The 25,545-nt window shown below is 49.6% G+C and overlaps 1 protein-coding gene across 5 annotated transcripts in view; it reads left to right on the top strand.

Annotated features, from left to right (window-relative positions):
- Nucleotides 1–25,231, top strand: part of LOC111156429 (hydrogen voltage gated channel 1) — a 34,001-nt gene extending 8,770 nt beyond the window's left edge. For 4 of the 5 annotated variants that reach the window (XM_022517330.1, XM_022517328.1, XM_022517329.1 and 1 more), the window contains 5 exons: nucleotides 13,934–14,212; nucleotides 18,622–18,726; nucleotides 21,631–21,862; nucleotides 23,838–23,950; nucleotides 24,294–25,231. In XM_022517330.1, the coding sequence (XP_022373038.1) occupies nucleotides 13,934–14,212; nucleotides 18,622–18,726; nucleotides 21,631–21,862; nucleotides 23,838–23,950; nucleotides 24,294–24,359 (795 nt within the window). In that variant the 3' untranslated portion in view covers nucleotides 24,360–25,231. Of the gene's footprint in view, nucleotides 1–13,051; nucleotides 14,213–18,621; nucleotides 18,727–21,630; nucleotides 21,863–23,837; nucleotides 23,951–24,293 lie in introns of those variants that run through there. The other variant, XM_022517326.1, reaches the window with a different exon arrangement.
- Nucleotides 25,232–25,545: the final 314 nt, after the last annotated feature.

Here is a 25,545-nt window from a genome sequence, read left to right as displayed (position 1 = left end):
AAAGAAATAGATCTAGGGTAAAGGTCTATTCACTGGGGTGAATGACAAGCTGGGGATGGGGGCTGTGCAGGGGGTCTGACTGAAGCCAGGGAGCTGGTGGGGTGGGGGGAGAGGTTGAACGCACAGAAACCGCAGAATCACAGAATGGGGGTGCAGAGCCAAGGAGGGGGGGAGGGGGAATAACTCCCTGGACAGGGGAGGGGCACAGAGGCCCGCCAGTACCAGGAGCTGGCAAGAGCTGGGGAATATTGGGCCAGGACCACTTGTAGCAGTTGAACTTCTATTGAGTTAAAGGACAAGTTCCTTTTAGTAATTTACCCTTCTGGAGTTAATTGTGTTTTTAAAAAATTGTTTTAATCAATTGCTTTTAGGAGCTTTTGAATTGTCCAGCTGCCCTGGTGTCTGAGGGGAAAATGACGGTGTCGTAGGAGGAACTGGTGGGGTTTTTCAGACCTGTCTCACCCGTAGGCAGCTCTGCAGAGCCCATCTCCTTGTGCCTCAGAGTTCCTCTTCTGTGAAATGGGAACAGTGATATTCCTTCTCGGATTGTGGCGATCAGAGCTGCTCACTGAAGCAGGGCCGGGCTACAGTAAAGTTGCCGCCTGGAACAATTGCAAGGTTGTTCTCTGGGTTCTTGGCCATCAGCTCGCCTCGTCCTCCTCTTGGATGACGCGTGTTACCAGCCACATCTGGAGAACCTGAGAGCCGGTGTGCTTAGCCATCGCGGTAGCCCTTTGCTCATTTCTCGTGAGGCTCAGGGTTTACTTGCAGTGCTGGTGCTCACCCACAGCTGCACATGGGAGGTCCCAGCACCCAGGCCACCCCCAGACCAACTGAATCACGATCTTGGGGCCTGGGACCCTGGCCTTGGGTTTTTAAAAAGCTTGCAGGTGGTTCCAAAGTGTAGCCAGGGCTGAGAGGCACTGATTAGACTGTGGCTGGGGAGGGCCTCTCTCCGTGGGCTGCTTTGCAGTGAGGCAGGGGAGAGGGGCGTCCTGAATTCGGTTCTTCCCATCTTTTCCCGGCCAAAGCATTGCTAAGACGCTGGGGCTGGGAGATGCCCGGATGACTCGGTCAAAATGGTGATAGGTCTTCGTTTCTGGATGAATAACTGTTTTTTTCTTGGTATGTTTTCATTTTCTTTATGCTTTCATAATAAAATAACATGACTTATGCTTCCCAATTAACACGGCTGATATCACATACTTTGAGCAGGGCTGTCTCCTCTCTGGCAATCCCTTCCCGACCCCAGGGAAATAGACCAGGCCTGTCCTTCGAATACTTGTGTCCCTTTCAAACTCAGCTCATTGGTGACTCCCCGAGTCCTTTAAAGGGCTGCTATCTGTCATTTAAGCAACGGAATAGAATAAAATGGAAACCACCAGAGTGCTCGCACAGAGAAACTTGGTCGTAGAACACATGTGTGTCAGTGTGTATTAAAAGGCAAGATTAAAATTTGTTTTTCTCATTGAGTAACACTGGGCTGAGCTCCCTGCCCAGCACCCAGCCAGGTCCGCCCAGGGTGGTGTTCAAAGAGGTCGTTGCAAGAAGAGGGGGCTTTGGGCCAGGCAGCTTCCCTCCGAATTCTCTCTCACTGGCTGTGGGCCCTGGGGCAGATTGTTTGGCTTCCCCCGGACAGAAGTGTTTCGGTCCCCTCCTCCTGGGGTTGGTGCAATGTGTTCTGGGCGGGAGGGCGGGGAGCGGGAGCTCTGGGGTAGGAGGTAAGGGGGGTGGTTAACCGCCAGGCTCCTGCTATGACGGAATGTTCTTTCCCCCATCATCTCCCCCCTACCCCCGGCCTCGCCATCCTCTTGCCTTCCAAGGCTGGCAGATGACTCTTTCAAGATGGGAGGGATCCTGACCCAGCGGGAAAAGGAGAGAAATGTTGCAGCATCCCCGGGGGTACCTGGGCCTCGGTCGGGTGCCTTAGCCCGTAAGCAGCAGCCCCCACAAGCTGGTCAGCCACCAGTGGCAGTGGTTTTTGTCAACCTCAGACTTCCTCCCCGCCCTAGAGAAGGAAAAGCTGCCACGCTTATTTAAAGACTTCCCTGATTTTAAAAATAGGCATTCCTCAGAACACAAATTCCCGGGGGGCTGGGGGTGGGGGCAGCAGCCCTGGGGCAGGTCACCTTGCTCCTGGAGGTCATCCTGCCTCCCCACAGAGGAGAGTTTGCTTGTGGGAGGTGGGGGGGATTCATTCCACCATCCAGGCTATGTTCAGCAGGAAACTGCAGGACGGGCCCTGATGGTGGGGGACAGTCCCAAACACAGGACTCACTCAGTTCCTCCAGGAGCCAGTGGTGACTCTGTGGGTCAGGTGTCTCCTGGGAAGCTTGTGAGAGACGCGGTGCCCACAGTTTCTGCGGGGGGGCTGGGCACAGGGGTACCTTCTGTCCAGCCCTTGCAGACTCCCTGAAGGAAAGCAAGTGTTCCCAGTAAGCCCCGTTGCATACACAGTCTAGGCCCTGTGAGCTGTTCATATCAGTGAGTGATGGAACCCTCCAGATACTAGCCAAGGGCCAAGCAGGCCTTTCAAAGGACAGAAGCCTCAAGCCTGGTCTGCTCCGGGAGTGATGGGATTATGTCTTGAGATGTGCTTTCTAGCTACTGATGGAGCTGCTGCGTCCTCCATGTGAGAGGTGGGGGTTGAGGCTGGGTGGTGACAGAGGGTGGGAGAAGCACATGGCCCTGGGCTTCATGATGAATAGGCTGTGGGGGGAGGGGAAGGAAAGTGAGCGCAGGGGGACAGCTTCTCTGAGTATGTTTTGAGTGCGCTGGACTAGAAGACAAGAGACCCAGGCACATGTCCAGGATTGTCTGCTGACTGGAGGCATTTGCTGTGTTATAGGGCCTCAGTTTTCCCATCTGCTACGGGAGGGAAGATTGCACCTCAGAACCTTGATTCTGCATCTCACAAAATCTTCTGTGGCCTCAAAAAGTCAGCTTTTCTGGTATCTGGTATTTTCCCCTCATTGGCAGAGCATTTTAGCAAGAACAAAGCTGGTAGACTTGAGTTCATATTGGCTGACTTTACCACTTATGTTTCTTTGTTTTTAGGTGTTTGTTCTGTTCCATTGTTTTGGTTTTCTTACCCAGGGATTCCAGTAATGGATGTATTGATTCATTCTCCTTCCTGCCTGACCCCCAAATACTTCATTCACCATTCAGTTCTCTGTAGGCGGGATCTCCCTCCAAAAATGGCTATTTCTTAGGCTTAAATTTGATAGAATAAAATCTGAAAGTTTTTATTCACCCTCCAACCCAACCTCATGCCCTTCTCAGAGGGAACTGTTTGATTTGGGTCATCGATTTTGTCTATTTTTGGTTTTGTTTTGTTTTTTTTTTTTTAGATTTTATTTATTTTAGAGAGAGAACAGGGAGAGGAGCTGAGAGAGAGAGAGAGATTCTCCAGCAGAGCCTGACACAGGGCTCAATCCCAGGACCCTGAGATCATGACCTGAGCTGAAACCAAAGTCAGATGCCTAACTCACCGAGCCACCCGGGCGCCCTGATTTTGTCTGTTGTTGACAAAGATAGCATATGATGCAATCTGGTCCACGACGTGCTGGGGGCTCACTTAGAGTCTGTTTAGATCAAGGATGCCTCTCTGTGTCCGTGCCTACGAGTACACCCCCTGGCCGTCCTCTGAACAGCTGCCTGGGGTTCTCTAGCGCAGGTCTGCCGTTGCACGTGTAATGATGGACTTCGAGGTCATTTCCAGGTTTGGGCTGTCGTAGCAGCACTCTAGGGACCATCCACGTGCTTACGTGTGAGTCCCTTGTCAGGTCAAATGATAGGGACATTTTAGATTTTGGTAGAAACTGGTTAAGGCCGACCTCCTTCTTTGCTCCCATGTCTGGCTCATTGGAGAGACTCGTTTTTGTTTTTTTTTTTAAGATTTTATTTATTTAGTTATTTGACAGTGTGTGCATAAGCAGGGAGAGCCCCAGACAGAGGGAGAGGGAGAAACAGGCTCCTCGCTGAGCAGAGAGTCCTATGTGGGGCTCAGTCAATCCCAGGACCCTGGGATCATGACCTGAGCCCCAAAGGCAGACACTTAACTGACTGAGCCACCCAGGTGCCCCCAAACATCTTTTCAAAAATGAAAGAAACTGTCCCATTGCCCTCCTAAAACGAGTACCCCTTCCCTAACCTCTGTCATCCTGCCATACCATGTGACTCTGGGCAGTGGGTCTCTCCTCTCTGCACCTCAGTTTCCCCCTCTGGAGTGGAGAGTCTGCCCTGTCTACCTCTCAGGATTGTTAGAAGCATCAAGTGAGAGTAGAGGCGGGCGGAGGTGGCCTGTAAGCTGTGACCAAAAGGAAGAAGTTGCTGCTAGGATGGGTGGCAGGAACAGGCCTTTCCAGTGGTTTTGCAACCTCTGAAGGAGGCTGCTTTCTCCTCGGAGCCCAGGATGGACGTGTGGCCCACGAAGGTAAAGGGAGGGAGCGGCCACCCATCATAGGCTGACTTGGGTGCGTGCTCTCTGCCTTAATTTCCTGGAGCTTCTATAACAAATAACCACAAACTGGGTGGCTTAAAACAACAGAAATATATTCTGTCAGTTCTGAAGCCTTGAAGTCTAAAATCAAGGTTTTGGAAGGGTTGGTTCCTTCTGGAGGCTTTGCAGGAGCATCTGTTCTGTCCCTCTCTCCCAGCTTCTGGTGGTTGCTGGCAAGCTTTGGCACCTTTGGCTAGCAGACGCAGCACCCTAGTCTCTGCCTCCATCTGCACGTGGTCCCCTCCTCGTAAGGACATCCGTCTTTGGACTTACGGCCCACCCTATATTCAGGATGATTTCATCTCAAGACCTTTTAACTAGTTACACCTGCAAAGACCCATGTTCCAAGTAAGGTCATGTTCTCAGGTTCCAGGTGGAATTCCATGAATTTGGGGGCAGCCACGTTCAACCGACGATACGGCCCTAGAAGGCAGATCCCTGTCCCTGGCCCCACAGCCCTGTGCTCTGAAACATGGGCTCCCAGTCACAGCAGCCCAGGAGCAGATCCTGGCTCTGCCATTTTCCAAGCACATGACTTGGGACAAGCCACCAGCCTCACCAAGACCCAAAATGATGGCCTCAACCTCAGGGGTTTGTTAGGGACAAAATTAAATCATACATTTAAGGAATTTTAGTGGTATGTTAATATACTGAAACAAATAATGGAACGAACAACGAGGAATAGTAGAGGTCACAGCTCTTGTGTCTTCCTGGAGTTTTGGGGCAGGAGATGCTGAATGATAAGCAAATCAGGTCCCCAGAAGTAGGCTCTGGGAGGGAGCAGGGACATGGGGACTTAAGGGACATCAAGAGTCTGCCCAATTTCTTTAAAAATACCTTTTTCTGTGATTGTTGGATGACCACAAAATAGGGACTTTCCCCCTTCTACAGGGGATAGCTTCTGACCAAGCCCGTAAAAACAGACATTCATAAGAACATTTTTTGTCTCTCTTCTACATCTGTTTTTCTCATTTCTACCCCCCTCTCTCCCAGGTAGTAATCTTTCTGGGATGATACTTGTCGTGTGTAAAAGAGAAGTAGGTGATCCATTTACCTTCCAGGGGTAACTCTTGTGGTTTGCTGTTAATGCACTTGTTAAATAGTCACCGAACCCCTGCCTGTGACTGAGGGGGGAGTTTGCAGACCAGGGCAGGAGACAGACAGCACTGAGATGCCACAGCACTCGTTAGTCAGTAACAAGACAGGGAAATAGAGGAAGGAGGCTCATGCAGCAGGTGGCCACTAGGGAAGGCCTCCCCGGGGAGGTAGAATCTTGAGGTCTGTAAGATCTGAAAGAGCAAGAGCATGCAAAAGGCAAAAGATCCAGCAGCCAGTAGGCACAGTTGTGCCGCGTCCTAGAGCAAGAGAGAGTGAGGTACTGGGTGCAACTGGGGTGTGGCAGAGGCAGGGAGCTTGGGGAGGCGCCCAGGGGCTGGAGAGACCAAGAGAGCTTTGCTTTGTCCTGAAGGCAGTGGTTGGCAGGGGGCAGGGTGGGAGGCCAAAGGTCCTGGGAGAGGGGGCAGGTGAGAGAGCAGGGACACAGCCCCGTTGTCCCTGCAGAAGGGGGACCCTGGTCCCCCTTTCTCGTGTGGATAAAGGACCAGGCAGGAGGCCAGGTAAGGAAGGAGGCCAGTGCAGGCGTCCAGGCAAGCAGCGCTGGCAGCAGGAGAGGGTACGAGGGTGAAGAGAAGGCGGGCGTGAGCGGCCATGTCTAGGAGGTTAGACTGACAAGCCTAGAGGAAGACAGAGGAGCCTGAGATGAGCTTTGGCTCCTGGCTTGGGCAGCAGGGTGAAGGTGATGCTGTGCCCTAGGGAAACACGGAAGGAAGAGGGGATACAGGGAGGGGCGCGTAGGTGGCTTCGTCAGTTAAGCGTCCGCCTTCGGTTCAGGTCATGATCCCAGGTTCCTGGGTTCGAGTCCCCCACCAGACTCCTTGCTTAGCGGGGAGACTGCTTCTCTGACAAATAAATAAATCTTAAAGAAATAAAGAAAGGAAAAGGAAAAGAGTGGGTATGGGGGAAAGATAAGAAATCGATTCAGTTTTGGTCCTAGCCGAACTAATGACCTGGAAGGATGCCAGACATCAGGCTGGAGACTGATTTGCACATGAGACTGATTTGCAAATGTTCTCAGGGTTGAGAACACAGGTGTGCTGCGACCACCAAAAGGGGAGAGTTGCCCAGCATGAGCACGGGGTCAGGATTGGGGTCTAGGGGACTTCCAGGGGTGTGGGTGCAAGGCATGGAGACAGGAGAGAAATCAAGAGGAAGATGGTCAAACAGAACCAAGTTTACACTGAGAGGAAGCGGGACAGTCAGGGTGGGAACCCCATTGTGGACTTTGATACGGAAGCCTGATCCTGGAGAGAGTGGTGTCAGGTTGTAGTGGGGTAGCGAGGGTTAATGCGGGGAACATGGAGATGGGAGCTGTCCAGTGCCAGGGAATGTACTGGTCTTGATTCTTGGGGTGGCAAGTGACAGAAACAATTCGGTCTGGCGTAAGCCACAAAGGGACTCTGTCAGTTCCTGAGACTGAGGAGCCGGGGGTGGTGGGGGTTCCTGCAGAAGCAGGCGGCCGGACGGTAAGCAGAGGATTGGGATATCCCCGGACGGCGATGAAGCTGGAGGACTGGGAATGAGAGTTTGTGTTGCTGAAGAAGAACGGTGGGCACCCATGGGGGGCTGGTCCAGGCCAGGCCCAGAGGGTGGTGCTCTCTCTGTGTAGCTCACTGAGTCAGTCCTTCCACCCGCCCAGGCAGGTGGAAGGACTCCCGGGAGGAACCCGAGAGCCCAAAGTGGGTGGTGAGGTTGTGGAGGCCCACGACATTTTCATGAGCAGTTATATCTTTGACCTTTTCTGAAACTTCTCTGCTCTTGGTATGTCACATTTTTGACTTAAAACCAGAGTTGTTTTCTGCTCTGCTGGGTGCCATAAATATTTTCATCCCAAATTACTGAAAGTTGCTTTTTACTAGTCGCATGGTTTCAGAAAGAAAATTTTCCTCTCCTGTAAAATATAAATGTGGTTTTTGCAAAGCACCCCAAGGCTGCTACCATGCTGAGAACTAGCACCGGAAATTTCCATCTGACAGGTAAAGTGTTTTAGGGGGGAAATTATGGCCAGGAGCTGCTCAGAGGGCTTCAGGATAGCTGCAGACCTGGCTCTTGGTCACCCGTGGGACCCTAGCAGGGGGGGTCCAACCCGAGACAAGGGGTCACCCAGCATGGGAGACAGCGGACCACTGCCCTCAGCCAACGGATGCTTGATGGGCTTCTGCTCTAGGTCAGGCGTCCCATGAGACTCTGGGGACACAGGCCTTGTTTTCTTGGAGCTTAACTGCTAGTGTGGAAAGAGGAGTCATAAACAAATGGCCACATACACCAAAAACTTCTGATTGGAAACTGTAAAAAATACAGAGAGAGGTTATAAAATTGAGAAGCGTTCTGATTTAGATTTTAGGGGTCAAGGAGGGCCTCTCTGAAGAAGGGCCATGTCAGCTGAGCCTTCAGGCATGAGTAAAAGTGAGCCACGCTCAGAGTTGGAAGAAGAGTAGTCCAGGCTGAGGGCAGAGCCTGGGGAGAATGCAGAGCTGGGAGGGACAGAGGACAAGCAGCATGGCTGGAGTGTGGTGAGCAGGTCATGGAAGGAGATAAGGCCAGATCCCACAGGGCCATGCACATCATAGGAAGAATCTTGGATTTTTATCCAAAAATCAGGGGGCAGTGATATAATCAGGTGCTGAGATCAGGGGTGAGGTTTTATTAGGCCTGCTTGGGCTACTGGTTGGAGAACACACTGGAAGAACTGGGTCCAGGGAGAGAAATCCACAAGGAAGCTTTTGCAGTCTTTTCTTTTTTTAAAATAAAGATTGTATCTATCTATTTGACAGAGAGAGCACACGCACAAGTAGGGGGAGACGGAGAAGTAGGCTCCCCGCTGACCGGGGAGCCTGATGCAGGGCTCGATTCCAGGACCTTGGGATCCGGACCTGAGCCAAAGGCAGATGCTTAACCGACTGAGCCACCCAGGCGCCCCGAGGCCATTGCAGTCTACAGGGTGACAGGATGAAGGCTTGGGCTGGGGTGGTAGAAGAGGAAGAAATGAATAGCATATGTGGGGAGAGGAAAGCCAGACATGCTCCAGGATCATGGATGCAGAAGGAACCAGAAGGTTCACACTCAGGAGGTTATGCAGTGGTCATAAGTTCTCCTTGGACCTCTTAGTATCTGAGGAAGCCTCAAATCAGGAGCTCCTAATGCACTTGAACTCTACAGAAGACGGGGCAGAGGAGGCCATCTAGAATCCAAACTGTGGGATTCCTAGATGGAGCATTTCGGTTACTACCTTCTCCAAACTCATCAACTCCAACCTCGCCCTGCAGTCTTTGGAGTGTGGACTTCCCCAGGGCACTTAACAAGAAAATGTTGGGGCTCAGGGAGGCTTCTGAGAGAGGTGGTATCCTTTGTCCAAACTGGGAGCTTGGAAATGTCCAAGCATCATAGAGTAGATGAAAGGACAGTGGACTGAGGGCAAAAGAGTTCGAGTTCTGTACTCCCAGGTGCCCTGAGACCTTGAGCAAGCCCGGAGTGCCGGTCTCAGAAGTGCTCCCATCTCTGAAAGTGGGGAGATCAGACCAGGTCATCTCTTTGGACTCTAACCTTTCCTGAGCTCATGAAACCTATTATGAAAAAAATCTGAGTACGCATCAAAGGCGTTCTGTTGGAGAGAGATAATTTTATTTTACTTTGGAAGGTGTAAAAATATAAAAGAATACAAATACTGGGCACCTGGGTGGTTCAGTCAGTTGAACATCTGCCTTTGGCTCAGGTCATGATCCCTGGGTCAAGCCCCAAGTCTGGCTCATGGCTCAGCGGGTGTCTGCTTCTCCCTCTCCTCTCCCTCCCTCTGAACCTCCCCTTCTCGTGCTCTCTCTTTCTCAAATAAGTAAATACAATCTTTTAGGGGAAAAAAATACAGATATAAAGAAGTACTATATAATCACCACCCTAAATTAACAACTATTAACATTTTGTCCTATTTTCCTCAAATCTTTGTGTGATTTAAAAAGATGTTTGTCGGGGTGCCTGGGTGGCTCAGTGGGTTAAAGCCTCTGCCTTCGGCTCAGGTCATGATCCCAGGGTCCTGGGATCGAGCCCCGTGTCGGGCTCTCTGCTCGGCGGGGAGCCTGCTTTCTCCTCACTCTCTGCCTGCTTCTCTGCCTACTTGTGATCTCCATCTGTCAAATAAATTAAAAAAAGTTTGTCAATAGCATTCAAGTACTTTTTTTTTTTAAGATTTTATTAATTTATTTGACACAGACACAGTGAGAGGGAGCTCAAGCAGGGGGAGTGAGAGAGGGAGAAACAGACTCCCCACTGAGCAGGGAGCCCAATGCGGAGCTCAGTCCCAAGACCCTGGGATCATGACCTGAGCCGAAGGCAGATGCCCAATGACTGAGCCACCCAGGTGCCCTAGCATTTAAGTACTTTTTGACTCCTTTGGTTCTGAGCCCTGGCCCCTCCCTAAGGGAAAACACTATCTTGTATTTGGTGTCTCTTTTCAGTCTATTCGTTTTTATGTTTGTCCTCCCTGGTGTTCATTGTGCTTCTTGGATCTACATATTTATATTTTTCCATCAGATTTCAAAATGTTTTCAGCCCATTATTTCTCCAAAGTTTTTCTGCCCCAGTCTCTCTCATCTTTTGATACCCTGGGTATATGTATATTAGACCACTTGATGTTATCCCTAAGGCTCTGGGTTTTTTTCCCCTACCTTTTTTTCTCACCATGTTTCCACTTGATATTTTCTGTTGCTCTGTCATTAAGTTCACTGATCTTTTCTTTTACAGTATCTAATCAGCTTTGAGCCCCTTTGGATTTTTATTTTTTACAGTTTCCATTTCTCTTTTTAGATTCTCTATATGTTCCTTCATTAAGCTCATATTTTCTTTGAAATCCTTGAACATATTATAATAGCTATTTACAAGTCTTTGTTGGGCAATTCTATTATCCGTCCATTTTGGTAAGCTAGTGTTTCTTCTCATTATGGGCTATGGTTTTCTGCCTCACTTGTCTAGTAATTTTTTTTTAAAGATTTTATTTTTTTGACAGAGACACAGCAAGAGAGGGAACAAGCAAGGGGAGTGGAAGAGGGAGAACAGGCTTCCTGTGAAGCAGGGAGCCTGATGTGGGGCTTGATTTCAGACCCTGGGATCATGGCCTGAGTCAAAGGCAGACACTCAACAACTGAGCCACCCAGATGCCCCCGTCTAGTGATTTTTTATTGTATGCTATACATTTATAAATGCTACATTGTTGAGTATATTTTGTTGTCCTCCCTAGTAGAATTTGAATTTTGTTCCAACAGGAAGTCAGTTTACCTGGGGATCTGCTTGATCTTTTCAAGGCTTCTTTTTAAGTATATTTGGGACAGGTCTAAGGTAATTCTTACTACAGGGCTAGATTATGCATACTAATAAGGCATGACCTTTCTGGAATTTCAACTAAATTCTCAGGGTGTTCAACAAGATATCTCTACTCTGGATGTTTGGAACTCACACATCTCCCAACCCAGCCTTGTGTCATCTCTGGCAGTTTCTCAGCTGTTTAGAATTCAGCCAAAGTTGGATTTTTTTGGATTTCCTTCTCTGTAGAGCTTCCTACTCTCAGGTACTTTGCCATGCACATTCTTGAGGGAGGAAGGCTCAATAGTCTTGATGCCATAGTCCAGAAAGTACCTCTAGGCAGAAAGCCAGGGTGAGTGTGGGGGTTCACCTTGTATGTTTCTCTTTTCTCAGAGATCACTTTAAATTTTTCATTGTATCCAGTTCTATAGTTTTTTTATGGCAAGAGCCTTAATCTGCTACCAGTTACTCTATCATGACCAGAAGCAGAAATCCCCTTCTTTTGTATGTTTACACTTCCATTTTATACATTCCCAAAACAGCATATAGTAATACTTTGCATGTATTTTTAAATTTTTACATAAGTGGTATTATGTTCATATTCTTCTATGTCTTCCTTTTCAATTCAACATATATGTTTTTTGGGGGGATGATGGGCAGAGGCAGAGGGAGAGGAAGAGAGAATATTAAGCAGGCCCCACACCTAGCACAGACCCCGAGATGGGGCTCAGCCTCACAACCCTAAGATCACGACCTGAGCCAGAATCAAGTCGGACACTTAACTAACTGAGCCACCCAGGTGCCCCTAAACTCAACATATTTTTAATTTTTCTAATTTAGAAATATTAGAAAAGTATTTTTCTAATGTATAGTCTAATAATATTATATAATATATATTTTAAAAATGTTTTTCAAATATATTTTCTTATATAATGTCACCAATAAGTGCAATAAAGAAAAAGATTTATTTGAGAGAGAACGAGAGAGAACATGTGTGCCCATGTGCAGGAGGGGTCAGAGGGATAGAATCTTTAAGTAGACTCCCTGCTAAGTGAAAAGCCAGACGCAAGGCTCGATCTCATGACCCATGAGATCAAGACCTGACCTGAAACCAAGAGTCGGACACTCACTGAGCAAGCCAGGTGCCCCTTAATGTATTTGTAAAGACGTATCCACATTTATGTATTCATTTAGTCACTTAAATATTTGGGTGTTTTTGAGTGTGTATTAAGTGCCAGACACTGGATAGGCCACTTGCCCAAAATGGAAAAAGTTCTCTCATGGAGCTTAGAGTCTTGGGGGGGGGGGGGGTGTAGGCAGATAATAAACAGATAAATAAGTTCATATGTAATGTCACCAATAAATGCAATTAAGAAAAATGAGGTGCGCCTGGCTGGCTTACAGCATGAGACTCTTGATCTCAGGGTTGTGAGTTCGGGCCCCATGTTGGATGTAGAGATTACTTAAAAATAAAATCTTAAAAAAAAAAAAAAAAGTGAAGCAGGGTAAGGGGATATGGTGTGGGGAAGCGCGACCAGACCAGGTTTCAGCGGAGGTGATATTTGAGCAGAAGCCTGATCCAAGTGAAGGTGTGAACCGTGCAGTTGTCTGGGGAGGGGAAACATTTCCGGGAGGAAGGCCTGAGTATGCTGGGAAAGGAAAAAAAAACACCACATGTGAAAGTTTTAAGGAAGGGCATGACATGTGTCTCTGCCATTTGGGTTTCCTTGTAGGTGACCTATCAATACAGTTGCCTAGTTTTTAAAGGAGTTGTCCGTTTTTTTTTTTTTAATTTGTATGATTTCTTTATATATTCTGGACACGGAACTAAACAATGCCTATTAAGTACATTGCAAATATGTGTGTGTCCCACCCATACTATGGTATGTCATTCTAGGGTTGTGTATGGTATCTGTGTATGTCTATGTGAGAGAGAGAGAGAAAGAAATATAAAAGCTTTTAGTTTTGATGAATGAAGTCTGTCCATTTGTTTTGTGTCTTATTTAAGCAACCTTTCCCTATTTGAAGGTCCTGATGGTACTTGCTTATATTTTGTTCTAAGACTTCTAAATTTTTTTTAATTTATAAAAAAATTTATAAAAAATTTAATTTATAAAAAAAATTTATATGTTACAGTTAATGCATCTGAAATTTATTCTGTGTAGGGTGTGAGGTAGGGCTCTTTCATGTGTTTTGTTTTTTTGTTTCCTGTCATGAAGGTCAGGTGTCCTGGCCTCTCTAGCCTTTTCCCACTGATCTGTACGCCACCTCCATCACACCCAGTGCCCTATTGGGGTATGGGTCTGATTGGGCTCTTTTTTCCTGTTCCGCTGATCATAGTCCCCATTCTTGGACCCTTACCCCAAAGTTTTCATTATTGAACTTTATAGGAAATTTGATATCCAGTAGGGTCAGTTGGGCAAAGGGAAGATTATTTGCTTTCTGCTTTGAAGGCAGTTGTCTTTAAACCTCTGTCCATCACGCACTTCAAACTGCAGTGGTTGCACTTAGGAAAATGTATTTGCCGCTCACATTTCAAGAACTGATCTGCGGCATGAAGGGGGCGGCCCTCCCTTTTCTGTGAAACTCTGGGTACTTTTACTTTTGGCTTTCCACACCCCTGCCCCGCCAACTCTCACCTCCGGTTTTTCAGGTTGTGATGTCTCTGAACCATGGGGCCACTCTTCCGGTATTTACACGTGGTGGGTATTTTGTGACCGGGTTGTGGTACCAATTTCATTGGTTATTGCCAACCCGACCATAGTGACAGGCCTGATGGGTTCTGGGGTTTCCTGTTGCCTCACTGGCACTAGAACCCTGGATTCCAAAAATAAATGCACGAGAAACCACCGTGACCTCACAGTCCCTGCTTGCCTGGTGCTCCGAGGGCCACAGGGCTGTCTTCCCCTCTGCGGCCTGGCCCAGCCTGGGCCCTGCTCCCCGCCAGAGCAGCGTGAGGTCCGAGCGGTGTGGACGGGCTCAGAGGCCTCCCCGCCTCAGCACTGCCTCTGTTTCCCCTTCCCGCAGGCCGGCTCCCGCAGGGCCAGGGCAGCCCCGGCCCGGAGGATGAGCAAGTTCTTGAAGCACTTCACCGTTGTCGGGGATGACTACCACGCCTGGAACATCAACTACAAGAAGTGGGAGAATGAGGAGGACGAGGAGGACGAGGAACAGACGCCACAGGCAACCGCCTCCGGGGAGGAGGGCAGAGCCCCCGACCCAGCGGCAGCCCCCGGCCCAGCGCCCCGGCCCCCACTCGACTTCAGGGCCACATTGAGGAAGCTCTTCAGCTCGCACAGGTTTCAGGTAGGCGGGCAGAGGCCCAGGATGCCTGGGGTGGGGCAGAGCAGCCAGCCAAGAGTCACGAGGCCGGGGTGGGGGCCCGTCTCTGCCAACGCCCTGTTCGTGTGACGTCGGTCTCCTGAGCCCTAACCCTGGGTCAGGCGCCCCGTCCAGCGCTGGGCAGACCCCGTGCCGTCAGGGGTAAAGTCATGGTCCAGAGTCAGTGCGAGCTCTGTCCCCTGACAAGTGAAGGAACAAAATGTAGGCTGTCCATACTCGGCCGTGAGGAGGAAGGAGGCAGTGACACCTGCCATGAGGGGATGAGCGTTGACAAGGGGACACTCAGAGAAGCCAGACACACAGGACCACCTGTTGTCTGAGTTCGTTGATGCGAAATGTCCACCACAGGCAAACCCACAGAGACAGACGGCAGACTGGGGGTTCCAAGTCGGAGGGAGGGCAGAATGGCAAGGGCCTGCTTAATGGATACAGGTTTCCGCGTGGGGTCATCGAGACGTTCCAGAACGATGTAATGGTGATGCTTGCACACCTTGTGAGGGTGCTTGGTGCCCTTGAACCATATGCCAACTTCAGAATGGTTCACATTTTGTCACAGTAGCTTTAGGTTATGCAGGTTTTACTACCTACACAAAAAGTCAATGAAAAGGTAGACATTGGAGGCAGAGAAAACGTTCCTGCGTTCATTCGGCCAATACCGAGTGTCCACCCTGAGTTGAACAAAGCCAAGAGGGTCCTGCGCCTCCCAGACTTATCACCATGGGGGCTTCAGTCTCCTATTTTGTGGAGTGATCTGCCTGGTGTAGCCCACCGCTGACCTCCAGGTGCGCTGAGGGGAGAACACGGGAGGGACACATGGACTTCAAAGAACAGCAAAGGGTTCAGTGTCTGTCAGCATCTTCTGACTTTGAAGGACAAACACAGGCTGAGTCTGGTGGGTCCTGTCTCAGACCCCAGCCCTGAAGCAGGCAGGCAGGTGTCTGGAAGCCTGTTCTGAGGGCCCCAGGAGAAGACAGGAGGCCCAGGACACTAGGGAAGCACGTGGCGCCTTGTCAGCCCAGGTCCCGTAATGGAGCCATTCTGGGGACCCTGTGGCAGGTGTCCTAAACCGAAATAAACTAGTCCCTCCCTAGAGCTGACTTCCCCTCTGGAAACAGAAACAGCCCTTGCTTCTCCCATGGCTGCCTTTGTTCCAGGGTAAAATAGAAAGAAAAAAATGTGTTTTTTTTTTTTTATTTTGGTCTTTTTCTCGCTTTCGTATAGCTTAGAGAAATGAAACAGGCCAAACTCCCCAGCAGGCCTCACAGCTCAGTGCGTTCCTCTGTGGCTGTGACAGGAGAGGAAACATGATATTAAGTTGTTGGGGTTGAAATCCCAAACCCTCAATTTCAGAAGCATAAGGAGCCAGTTTCCTTCCAGCTGCAAGGGGAACCCTGGGTCTCCCTGCTCTGGGAGGTCCTTCGGCTCCTGACTGGGCCACAGGGCTGCCTGCTGAGCCAGGACCTCTAAGGACAGTCCTACTGGAGAAGCAGCAGCCTGACCGTTGAAACATAAGCAGAGATGCTTAGTCATTCACTGGACAGTTCCTTCTTGAACACTTTTGCTGGGGGGAGGTGGTGGAGCACAGAGCAGCAAGCATGGGGTACGCCCGATCCTTACTCTCAGAGGACCGATGGTCTGTGGAGAGGCAGGCACTCCAGGAACCATCACCCAGACTGATGCTGGTTGCAAGCGAAGAGAAGCCCTCTGTAGGGAGACAGAAAGAGGCTCTGAGAGATCCTGAGAGGAGCACGTGACCTAGGACTGGGTGTCAGAGGACATGTGGTGGAGGAGGCGACATTTCATCTGACACCTATAGCCCTGTGAATGGTGAAGGGAGGAACTTTCCAGGCAGAGAGACTGTGTTTGCAAAGGGCCCAAGATAGGAAAGGATCTGCCACACTCCTAGAATCGAGAAGGGTCCATATGGCTTACGTGTAGCGAGTAGAGGGAGAACTTGGTAAGAGAGGAGGTGCTAGAAGGTCTTCTGTGGGCACTGGGCAGCCATGGAAAGTCTCAATGTGTGGGTGGAGGGAGTGACATGACTGGATTTGTGGAGGGGCTCAGGGAGACCAGCATGGAGTGGGGACACCAGTTCAGGGCTTTGATCTCAGCCAGTAGAATCAGCACACAAGAGGATTCTGGAATCCCTTTCTGGGATACATTCTCTCTACCTGTTCCCATGGTTCGAAGCAGCCTAGGTGGCCTGGTGTACAGTTAATTGCTGTCACTTCTCACACAGGATGGTACAAGCACGGGAGGGAATACTGGGCGTGTTGGGCCTCTGTAGAATCCGTGGGTGGACAGTGTAGCTGAGCCAGGGGAGGACAGTCGTGAAGGTCAAGGAGCTTCACTTCATTATCTGCTCACTACTGCGGGGCCCTGTACTAAGCACCCATCACACGTTACCTTATTAGGTCATGCTCCTGCTGTCATTCGAGGGAGGAAAATGTGGTCAGCCCCATTTTCCCCAAGAGGACGTTGAAACTTAGCATTCCCATGGGAGGCTCATTGGCCTTGAGAGGTGGGCCAGGGTCGGGGGAGGCTAACACGGGAGCGGGCCCAGGGCCAGCGCGCCACACCACTGCCTGCTCCTGCTGGGCCCGGCCCTCTTCGCCCCTTCTGGATGCGGAATTAACCAGCTTCCCTGAATTCTTGGCGTTTCTCTTTGTGACGTGATTCCCCTCTGAAACAGCACTGCCTTGTGAAGTGGCCCATTCAGGGTCTGGGGATTAGTTAACAGAGGCCAGCACCGGGACCCAGGCATTGTAGTTTTGTGACCTTGGGTCAGTCTGTCTGGCTTTTCTTAACTGAGGAACTCACATAAAGTTGGTCATTGTAGTCAGTAATTCAGTGGCATTTATGTGGCACTTCCACACGCCGTGCAGCCAGCACCACTATCTTTTCCATCATGTTTCCATCATCCCAAAAGGAGATCGGGTACCCATCAAACAGTAGACCCCAGACACCGCTGATCTGCTGCGGGTACGGATTGGCCTGCTCTGGGTCTAGCTGCTGCTCTCGGACTTGTGGCTTTGCTGCACACTCCCACGGTGGTGTGTGGCAGGGGCTCCTTTTTTTTTTTTTTTTTTTTTTTAAGATTTTATTTATTTATTTGACAGAGATAACAAGTAGAGAGGCAGGCAGGATGGGGGGTAGGCAGACTCCCCGCTGAGCAGAGAGCCCAATGAGGGGCTCGATCCCAGGACCCTGAGATCATGACCTGAGCCAAAGGCAGAGGCTTAACCCACTGAGCCACCCAGGCACCCCAGGGCTCCTTCCTTTTTATGGCTAAAAATTCACTCTGTTTTTGATGTCTCTGTGCCTTGGTTTTAGACCAGATGAGCTCTCATGTCCTGTTAGCTCTAAAATAAAACCAAGGATGAAGGAAGAAAGAAAAAGGAAAAACCACCCGCCAGAGGCTTGGGGATCTTTATTGAGCTACGGAATTTGGATATGTGTGAAAACATCATTACTTTGCCGTGCAGTTTTCACAGTAAACCACGTGCTCGAACGCTTTAATTACTGAAGTGATTAGCTAGGGGCTGAAGTGGTCAGGAGGTTTACTAGTCTATTTTTGCCAAGGCCTGTTCGGTTCACCTGAAGGTGCCGGCACTGGCGAGAAAATGGCAGATGATCCCATTGAATCCACCTGACCCTATCAGATGGAGGAAGCAGGGTCCCAAGGGAGGCAGTGGGGGGGGGTGTCCAGAATTCCCAAGGGAAGAGAGGGGTCACACACTGTCTGTTGGGCTTCTTCCATTGCTGTTTCTACCACCCTGCCATTAGGGCCCCCAGCAGTGTCTTCACCACCTGTCGCACTGGGTTCCCCACTGTCGGTGAGAGTGCACATTCCTGGCACCCTGTCCCCACCATCTGCCCATCACCACCCCCCCCGACGAGCCTGTTATGTGGACGGTGGACGTCACTTAATCCAACTGCCTCAAGGACGGCAGTCCCTGGAGGGACTTCCATGACTCAGATCTCTGAGGCGGATCTTTTTAATTATCTATTGAGCATCTGTTCTGGGTGTACCCTGGCAAGAAAACCTCCAGAAATAGGAAAATTAAAACTTAAAAAAAATTTTTTTGCCATCTAGGAATTAGCAGTTTGGCTTGAGAGATGCTGAGAAACAATGAATGAATACAGAGGACCAGTGGTGACTGTCACTCAGTGAGCCAGGCAGAGCAGATCTGGGAGGACAGGCACTGCCCCGGGGGTCCCACAGGCCTGGAAGGTGTGCAGCTGTGGGCAGCGGCCTCCCATCCCTGGCATCTTCACCCAGTGGTTTTCCCTAGATGTTTCTGGCCCTTAAAGATGGAAGGAGGGTCCCTTTTTAGGTCTCACGGTTTCTCGCTCCTTCCCTTGGTCTACAGGTTATCATCATCTGCTTGGTCATTCTGGATGCCCTCCTGGTCCTTGCTGAGCTCATTCTGGACCTGAAGATCATCGAGCTTGATAAGAATGACTACGCTGCCAAGGTAGGGGGCCAGCGGCCCGTTAATACCATTCACTTATGGGCGCCTGGGTGGCTCAGAGGGTTAAGCCTCTGCCTTTGGCTCAGGTCATGGTCCCAGGATCCTGGGATCGAGCCCCACATTGGGCTCTCTGCTGAGCAGGGAGCCTGCCTCCCCTCCTCTCTCTCTGCCTGCCTCTCTGCCTACTTGTGATCTCTGTCTGTCAAATAAATAAATAAAATCTTTAAAAAAAAAAAAAATACCATTCACTTGTGTCTTTCCGGAGGTGGGCAGAGGGGGGCAGAGAGCACCCTTCTGGGAGTACCAAGTCCTTAACAGAGTTGATTGGGTGCTTCTAACCAAAGAGCAGAGAAAATGTCTTCTTTCCAAATTATAGACAAGCATTTACTATAAGCAGGAAACCTCATCTCACTCGAAGGCTCGAATCTCGAGTGGTGCTAGACCGCTGAGCTGAGGCACTGTCACTGCTTCTAGAGGGAGGGTCTGACCAGGAAAGGGATACTGTCCCATCTTTAGTGGCAGATGAGCTATCTCTCAGCCTGTCAACATTCTGACGTGGTCCCTATGCTGGAGATCTGCCTGCTGTTTATTCCCCAATTCACAGCTTCTGCCTGAGCCCATCCCAGACATTTGCGCAGGCTTCCCAAGGCAGCTGCTGGCTCTTCCTCTGTGGCCGGCCCGAGGCCTTCCACAGATGGGTGAATGTTTTTCCTCTCCCTCTACTTTTAACATGATCAGTGACATACCTGCTGTACTGTCTTTTAAGATTTTTTTTTTTTTTTTGAGAGAGAGAGCACAAGCAGAGGGGAGGGTCAGAGGGAGAAGTAGGCTCCCTGCTGAGCAGGGACCCCCCCCCCCAACAGCCCAGGATCATGAGCCAAAGGCAGACATTTAACCAACTGAGCTACTCAGGTGGCTGTCTTGTGCCTTTTTCCTCAACTTTTTATTATGAAAAATGACAAATATACTTTTCGCTACATTTATTTTATCCTCTGTATATCCATAAACACACCCATGTATTTTCAACCATTTGAAGGTAAGTTAGACAAATACTTCGAAATGCCTAAGAATAAGGTCTTTCTCCTACAGAACCATAATTGCCCCTAAAAAATTATCACCCCTAAAAAATTATCAGTAATTCCATAATGAGCAGCTTATATTCAAATTTCCTCATTTGCCCCAAAAATATGTTCTAATGCTTTTTTTTTTTTCCCCCAAACTAGAATCCAGACTTCTAATACGATACTTGGTTATATCTCCTCAGGCTCTTTTAATTTAGAAGAGTCCTCCCACCTTTTTCTTCTTTTTTTTCTTTTACAGTTTTATTTATTTGTCAGAGAGCACAAACAGGGGTAGCAGCCCGCAGAGGGAGAGGTGGGCTCCCTGCTGAGCAAGAAGCCTGATGTGGGACTCGATCCCCAGGAGCCTGGGATCATGGACCTGAGCCAAGGGCAGATGCTTAACCGACTGACCCAGGCATCACTCTCCCACCTTCTTTCCGCCCCCCGAGTCCAGCTAGTCATCTCGTAGTGTGTCCCACATTCTGGATTTGTCTGTTTCCCCAGAGGTCCTTCAACTTGTTCCCTTAATCCCCATGCACCAGAGGTTGGGTCCAGAGGCTCCGTAAGCAAGAGCGTTTAGCTAGTGGGCTGTTTCCTTTACAGCATGGCATGTCACTACAGGGATACTTGCTGGCATCACCAAAGGCAGAAAGTGTGAGCTCTTCCACTGTCCAGGGCCACTTTCCCTTTGCAGTTAGAATTTGCTGTGCAAAGATCCTCTTCCCCAGTTCGCATCCACCTGACAGTCACTGCCCAAGTCAGTGAGTACACTGGGGGATGCAAACTGAGATTTCTGGCATTCATTTTACATCTGGTAGGTGGGTGGTTTTGTTGGTTTTATACATATATAGAAGAGCTTTCCTTTTTTCCCGTATGTGTATGTATCACCAAGGACTCATGAATTTTTTTTTTATTCATTGTATTACAATCATAGTCATTCTGTTCAGGGTCCAAATTGTCCTACTAAATTTTGTCACTGTCTCTTCAGACTAACTGCTCTATCCTTTTAAGATGACTATGTAGTCTTTGAGCATTTTCTTGCTTTCTGGCCCCAAATAATGTCCCAGCTGCCTTTGTACTTTCCCTGTCCTAGAATGGAAATGGTTACTTTACTGAGAGCTAGTATTTCTTTTTTTATAAAGATTTTATTTATTTGACAGAGAGAGAACACAAGTAGGCAGAGCGGCAGGCAGAGAGAGAGGGGGAAAGCAGGCTCCCTGCCGAGCAGAGCGTGCGATGTGGGGCTCGATCCTAGGACCCTGAGATCACGACCTGAGCCGAAGGCAGAGGCTTAACGCACTGAGCCACCCAGGTGCCCCAAGAGCTAGTATTTCTAAATCAAGATCCAGGAACCCTCCTCAATTACCATCTACCTAAGTAATCATTTTTAGTCAATACCTAGGAGTCAGCCTTGGTCTTTAACAATTGCATAGCGCTCCATATGGAGGGACTATAATGCATTTGACAAGTGCCCTCCAATAGAATTTCTATTCTATGAACAAGGTAGAAAATCTTATGTCTGCAAATGATGCTACAGCAAAGATCCCTACAACATGCCTTTGTGCCCGTGTGAGCAGAGCTATGGGATGAAATACTAGCATTTGGAATTACTGGGCCGAAGGGCATGGCGGTTTTCAAACCTGCCATTGCCCAACTGCCCTTGTCTGTGGTGTCCCAGCCGTGGCTGCAGTCGGAGAACAGCCCCTGGGGAGTTTGGGATGGGTCAAGTGCATTCGCTCTGTGGTGCCCAGGCAGGTGCTCTGCAGCCCAGCGCGTGTGTGTGCCCTGCCCCGGCCTGTGGTTAGCCCTGGATCTGTTCTCACTGTGCCTCTTCTGTCCTCTCCAGGTCTTCCACTACATGAGCTTTGCCATCCTGACCTTCTTTATGATGGAGATTTTTTTTAAATTATTTGTCTTCCGCATGGAGTTCTTTCACCACAAGTTTGAAATCCTGGACGCCATTGTGGTGGTGGTTTCCTTCATCCTCGACTTTATCCTCCTGTTCCAGAAGCACCAGTTTGAGGCTCTTGGCCTGCTGATTCTGCTTCGGCTGTGGCGGGTGGCCCGGATCATCAACGGTATGTCCCCTGTCCTCCCAGGCCACAGAGGGACAGCTGGCTGGGCGGAGCCTGGGACTGGACCCAGAGGTCATGGTTCCTCCTCTTCCTGGCTGGTGTTTTCTAGAGAAAAATGAAGTGGTCTGTGTCCCACCACTGCCTCTGTGGCTACAAATTTATATCAAGTTACAGATGCTTTAAGAGGAACCACTTTTCTCCATTAGGCCTCGTTTTCATGATTATTAGAAGGCATTTGTAGAAAGGGTCACACTAAGCTTTGATTAAGTCCCTCCAGCTTGATTCTGAGAACACCTTTGTTTTTAATTTGGTGTTTCCTAAAGAATGTTCTACCAAATCCCATCCCCCTCGGAAGGGCACCATCCAGAAAGGGTGAAGTAAGCTGAGAAATGCTGGACACTAGATTCTGCTCTTTCGAGGAAGTCGGAGCACTTGTGGGCATGAGGAAGACAGAACGCCGAGTTCCCCAAATTGACCAAGTAGACACTTCCGGGGAAGTAACACCTGTTAGCCTGTCGTAGACTTTGGCTGTAGGGAACACTCTTGGGGAAATGGTGGAGGTCCTGTTCCTCACACACACCCTCGTGGTGCGGGGAGGCTCCGTGTCTGAAAAGCCATGTTCCTGCTGTTAACTGCTCAGCTCTTGGGGAACGAACCCTAGTCAGAGGTGCCCAAATGCTGTGAACCCACCCCATGAGAGTCACCTCCAGTGCTTCTTGAAGTCTGGTGTAGACCTTTCACAGGGTGTCTATTTTTGAAGCGCTACCCGGTGATTTGGGTGTCCAGCTGGCTTGGGAGTCCCTAGACGAGGGCCCAGCACGACAGGCTCAGTCATCGCCAGTGAGCGAGTGAGGCAGGCCTGTCCTCTGACACGGCGCTCCTTCACTGGGCAGCACAGTGGGTCCTGTCCCAGCCTCGCCTGCTGGCAGGAGTGTCACGTCTCCGACACAGGACTGGGTGAGGGGCTCTGCCCGTGGGCACCGGGGGCTCCCCCTGGCTTTAGGAGCCAGTGTGGATCTACTCATGAAAGCCCATTAAGAATATTCATTTGGGCTCTGTCAAGGGAAATAAAGGAAGTTATTCACTTACTATTGAATATGCTTATGCTAATTGATTACTCATTTAATAGAAAAACGCTCTGTGCAAAGGTTATATATCACGGAGGTAGATAAACCATTACGGTGAACGACTCATGAACACAGTTACTACCCTTTACTCTCGTGTCACACCATGGTGAGATTTGCTTTTGCAGATAAAACCAAATCCCTGAGATTTGTTCATTTTCTTGGTCTGGATGGTGGCAGGCCACAGGACTGCCTAATGCCCACTGTTGCACTGCCGTCAAATTTTGTGGCAGGACATGAGAGGTCTAAAAAAGCAACACAGGCTTCAGTTGGACTCAGACAACCAAGAATGCCAGCGACAAGGGGCCAGTGCTCCCGGGCCTCACGCCCACCAAGTCCAGACATGGTCGCTCTCACTTGGAAGGCACGGAGCATCCCCAGTTGCTACACATTCTTTTGAGGCCACGTCCCCACTGCGACGTGGGCATGTGGGAGCCATCAGACAAGGCTGATGTCCCCTCTGTTGGCCAAGCCTTAGGGAGTTGTTCACCTGACAGCTAAACCCGACTGGCTGTGCCTGTGGGAGGCGGGAAACCAGAAGCGGCGGTCTGACGGCTGGGCAGCGGCGCTGTCGTCAACAAGCTCTGTGTGAGGTTGTTTAACACTCATCTGGCCAAGCGACCAATAAAGGATTTCTTGGCCCGTGTGAGCTGGAGGGAAATATTTCCCTACTGGTTAGTGAGGAGCTCAGAAATGAAAAATCTGACCTTCCTGGTTCTAATGCCTTTAAGCGACGGACTGTTTTGTCTGCCACCGTTCTGCCCAACTGTACACACTCGGAAGGAGGACAGAGGTTTCTTTTCAAGTGGTTAAATCACAAACCTGTGTCACTGAGACCCTCAATTATTTTACAGGAATAATTATCTCAGTTAAGACACGTTCAGAACGGCAGCTGCTGAGGTTAAAACAGATAAATATACAGTTGGCCGCCAAGATCCAACACCTTGAATTCAGCTGCTCTGAAAAGGTAAGAAGACACTTTTGGGAAAATGCCATCTGTCTGCCTTTAGCACAGTGCTTCTCCCTGCCAGGTCCTTGCTTGGACACTGCCCTTGGCTCAGTCTTCCTTGTCCTTTCAGATTAGGCATCGCCTCCTTCCCCAGAGCTGTGCCAGGTGCCCCTCCCTGAGGACCTCTTGTCACTGCTGTTCCCCAGTGGACCCCAGCTGACTGTGGCAGGTCCGCTAGCAGACCCCACCAGGAGCGTAGCATTCATTCAGTTTTGCGTCCTTGGGGCCCACTGAATGGTTGCCACATCCCTGGTGAGGTGCGGCAGGTAAACTGAGTTATTATCTGCTTTTGTAATGATAGGAACGAGAAATTGAAAGACTGAACAAGCTATTGAGACAGAACGGACTCCTTCCTGAGGTCAACTAGACGTGTGCCTACTCCGTCCCAAAGAGAAGACCCCTGCCTCACGGGTGTGTACCTCTGATGACAAAGACAGCTGCCCCTCCTGGGGCCATTTCAGGGAGAGGTTTGGTTTGATGCTTTTGCCTCACCCCACCCAGCTCGGGTTTGGGGGGCTGGGAGGGAAAGTCTGTGGGAAGGCTTGCTCTGTCTTGGCATGACCAAGAGCTTCCCATCCCATTCTCACCCCGTATCACAATGTACCACAAACTATATCTTCCCACGTTGAACTCTGGACTGTTGCTTGAAAATGAACGACAAAGCTGGAAAAGTATGAAGTTGTATATAAAATTTAATCTCATCAAATATACTTTTTCACATTTCACATGTATGAGGAACCAAGGCATCCTTTCATATGAGCATTCTGAAAGACAAAAGAGGAAAGGAAGCTACCTTAGCTACCAGCCCATTCTAGAAAAGTCTTACCATCTTAAGCTGTTCTAAGCAGCTCCTCTCCGTGCAGATTCCGCCAGAGAGCTGTTCTCTGGTACCCAGCCCCCTCCTCTGCAGCCTCCATCTTCTAACTGGCTCCACCTTGTTCTACCTCCTGACAACATTTTTCTCAATTACTGTACAATTAACATATAAAAGAAACTCCTTCCCTTGGGCCCTCCTACTCTATCCTTTCCAGCATCCACTGCTTGGAACTGCTCTGTGGCATCCCGTGCAGCTCACCACATGGAGAGCTCCGGTGCCTGCCACTGAAACAGCAATTAGACCCAAGACTCCACAGAATGAAGACACTGGGGGGAAGATCCCCTCATGAGGCCGAGTCCGCTACTTGCATGATTTTATATACAATATTTTGCTATTTTTGTACTCATTTCCGTGGGACCTGAAAAGAAAACCTGAACTACAAACAATGAGTATTTTAAAAAATAACTCACACTGAAGCAGAGGACGCATAAGCTGGACAAACCCTCGACACCTGCTCTACTTCCGGGTCTGTGCCCTTTACCATCTTCCCAAAGGTGCAGTTTGGTTTCCGCACATGACCTATGTGCTGATGGGACCGGAAATCACCAAGACCAGACGGTGCCCCGTTCTAAGGTCCAACCGAGGAGAATAAAACTTCCAAAAGGAGGGGAGTGAGGGCAGAGGGGTAGTGTGTGGTCGGAGGGTAACCCCATGGGTCAGAGGTAGAATACTAGGA

Source organism: Enhydra lutris, unplaced genomic scaffold (genome assembly GCF_002288905.1).
Source record: "Enhydra lutris kenyoni isolate GAN:26980312 unplaced genomic scaffold, ASM228890v2 scaffoldscaffold46, whole genome shotgun sequence".
Lineage (NCBI taxonomy): Eukaryota > Metazoa > Chordata > Mammalia > Carnivora > Mustelidae > Enhydra > Enhydra lutris.
The sequence above is the reverse complement of the archived record's forward strand: the minus strand, read 5'-3'. Positions and strand labels throughout refer to the sequence as shown.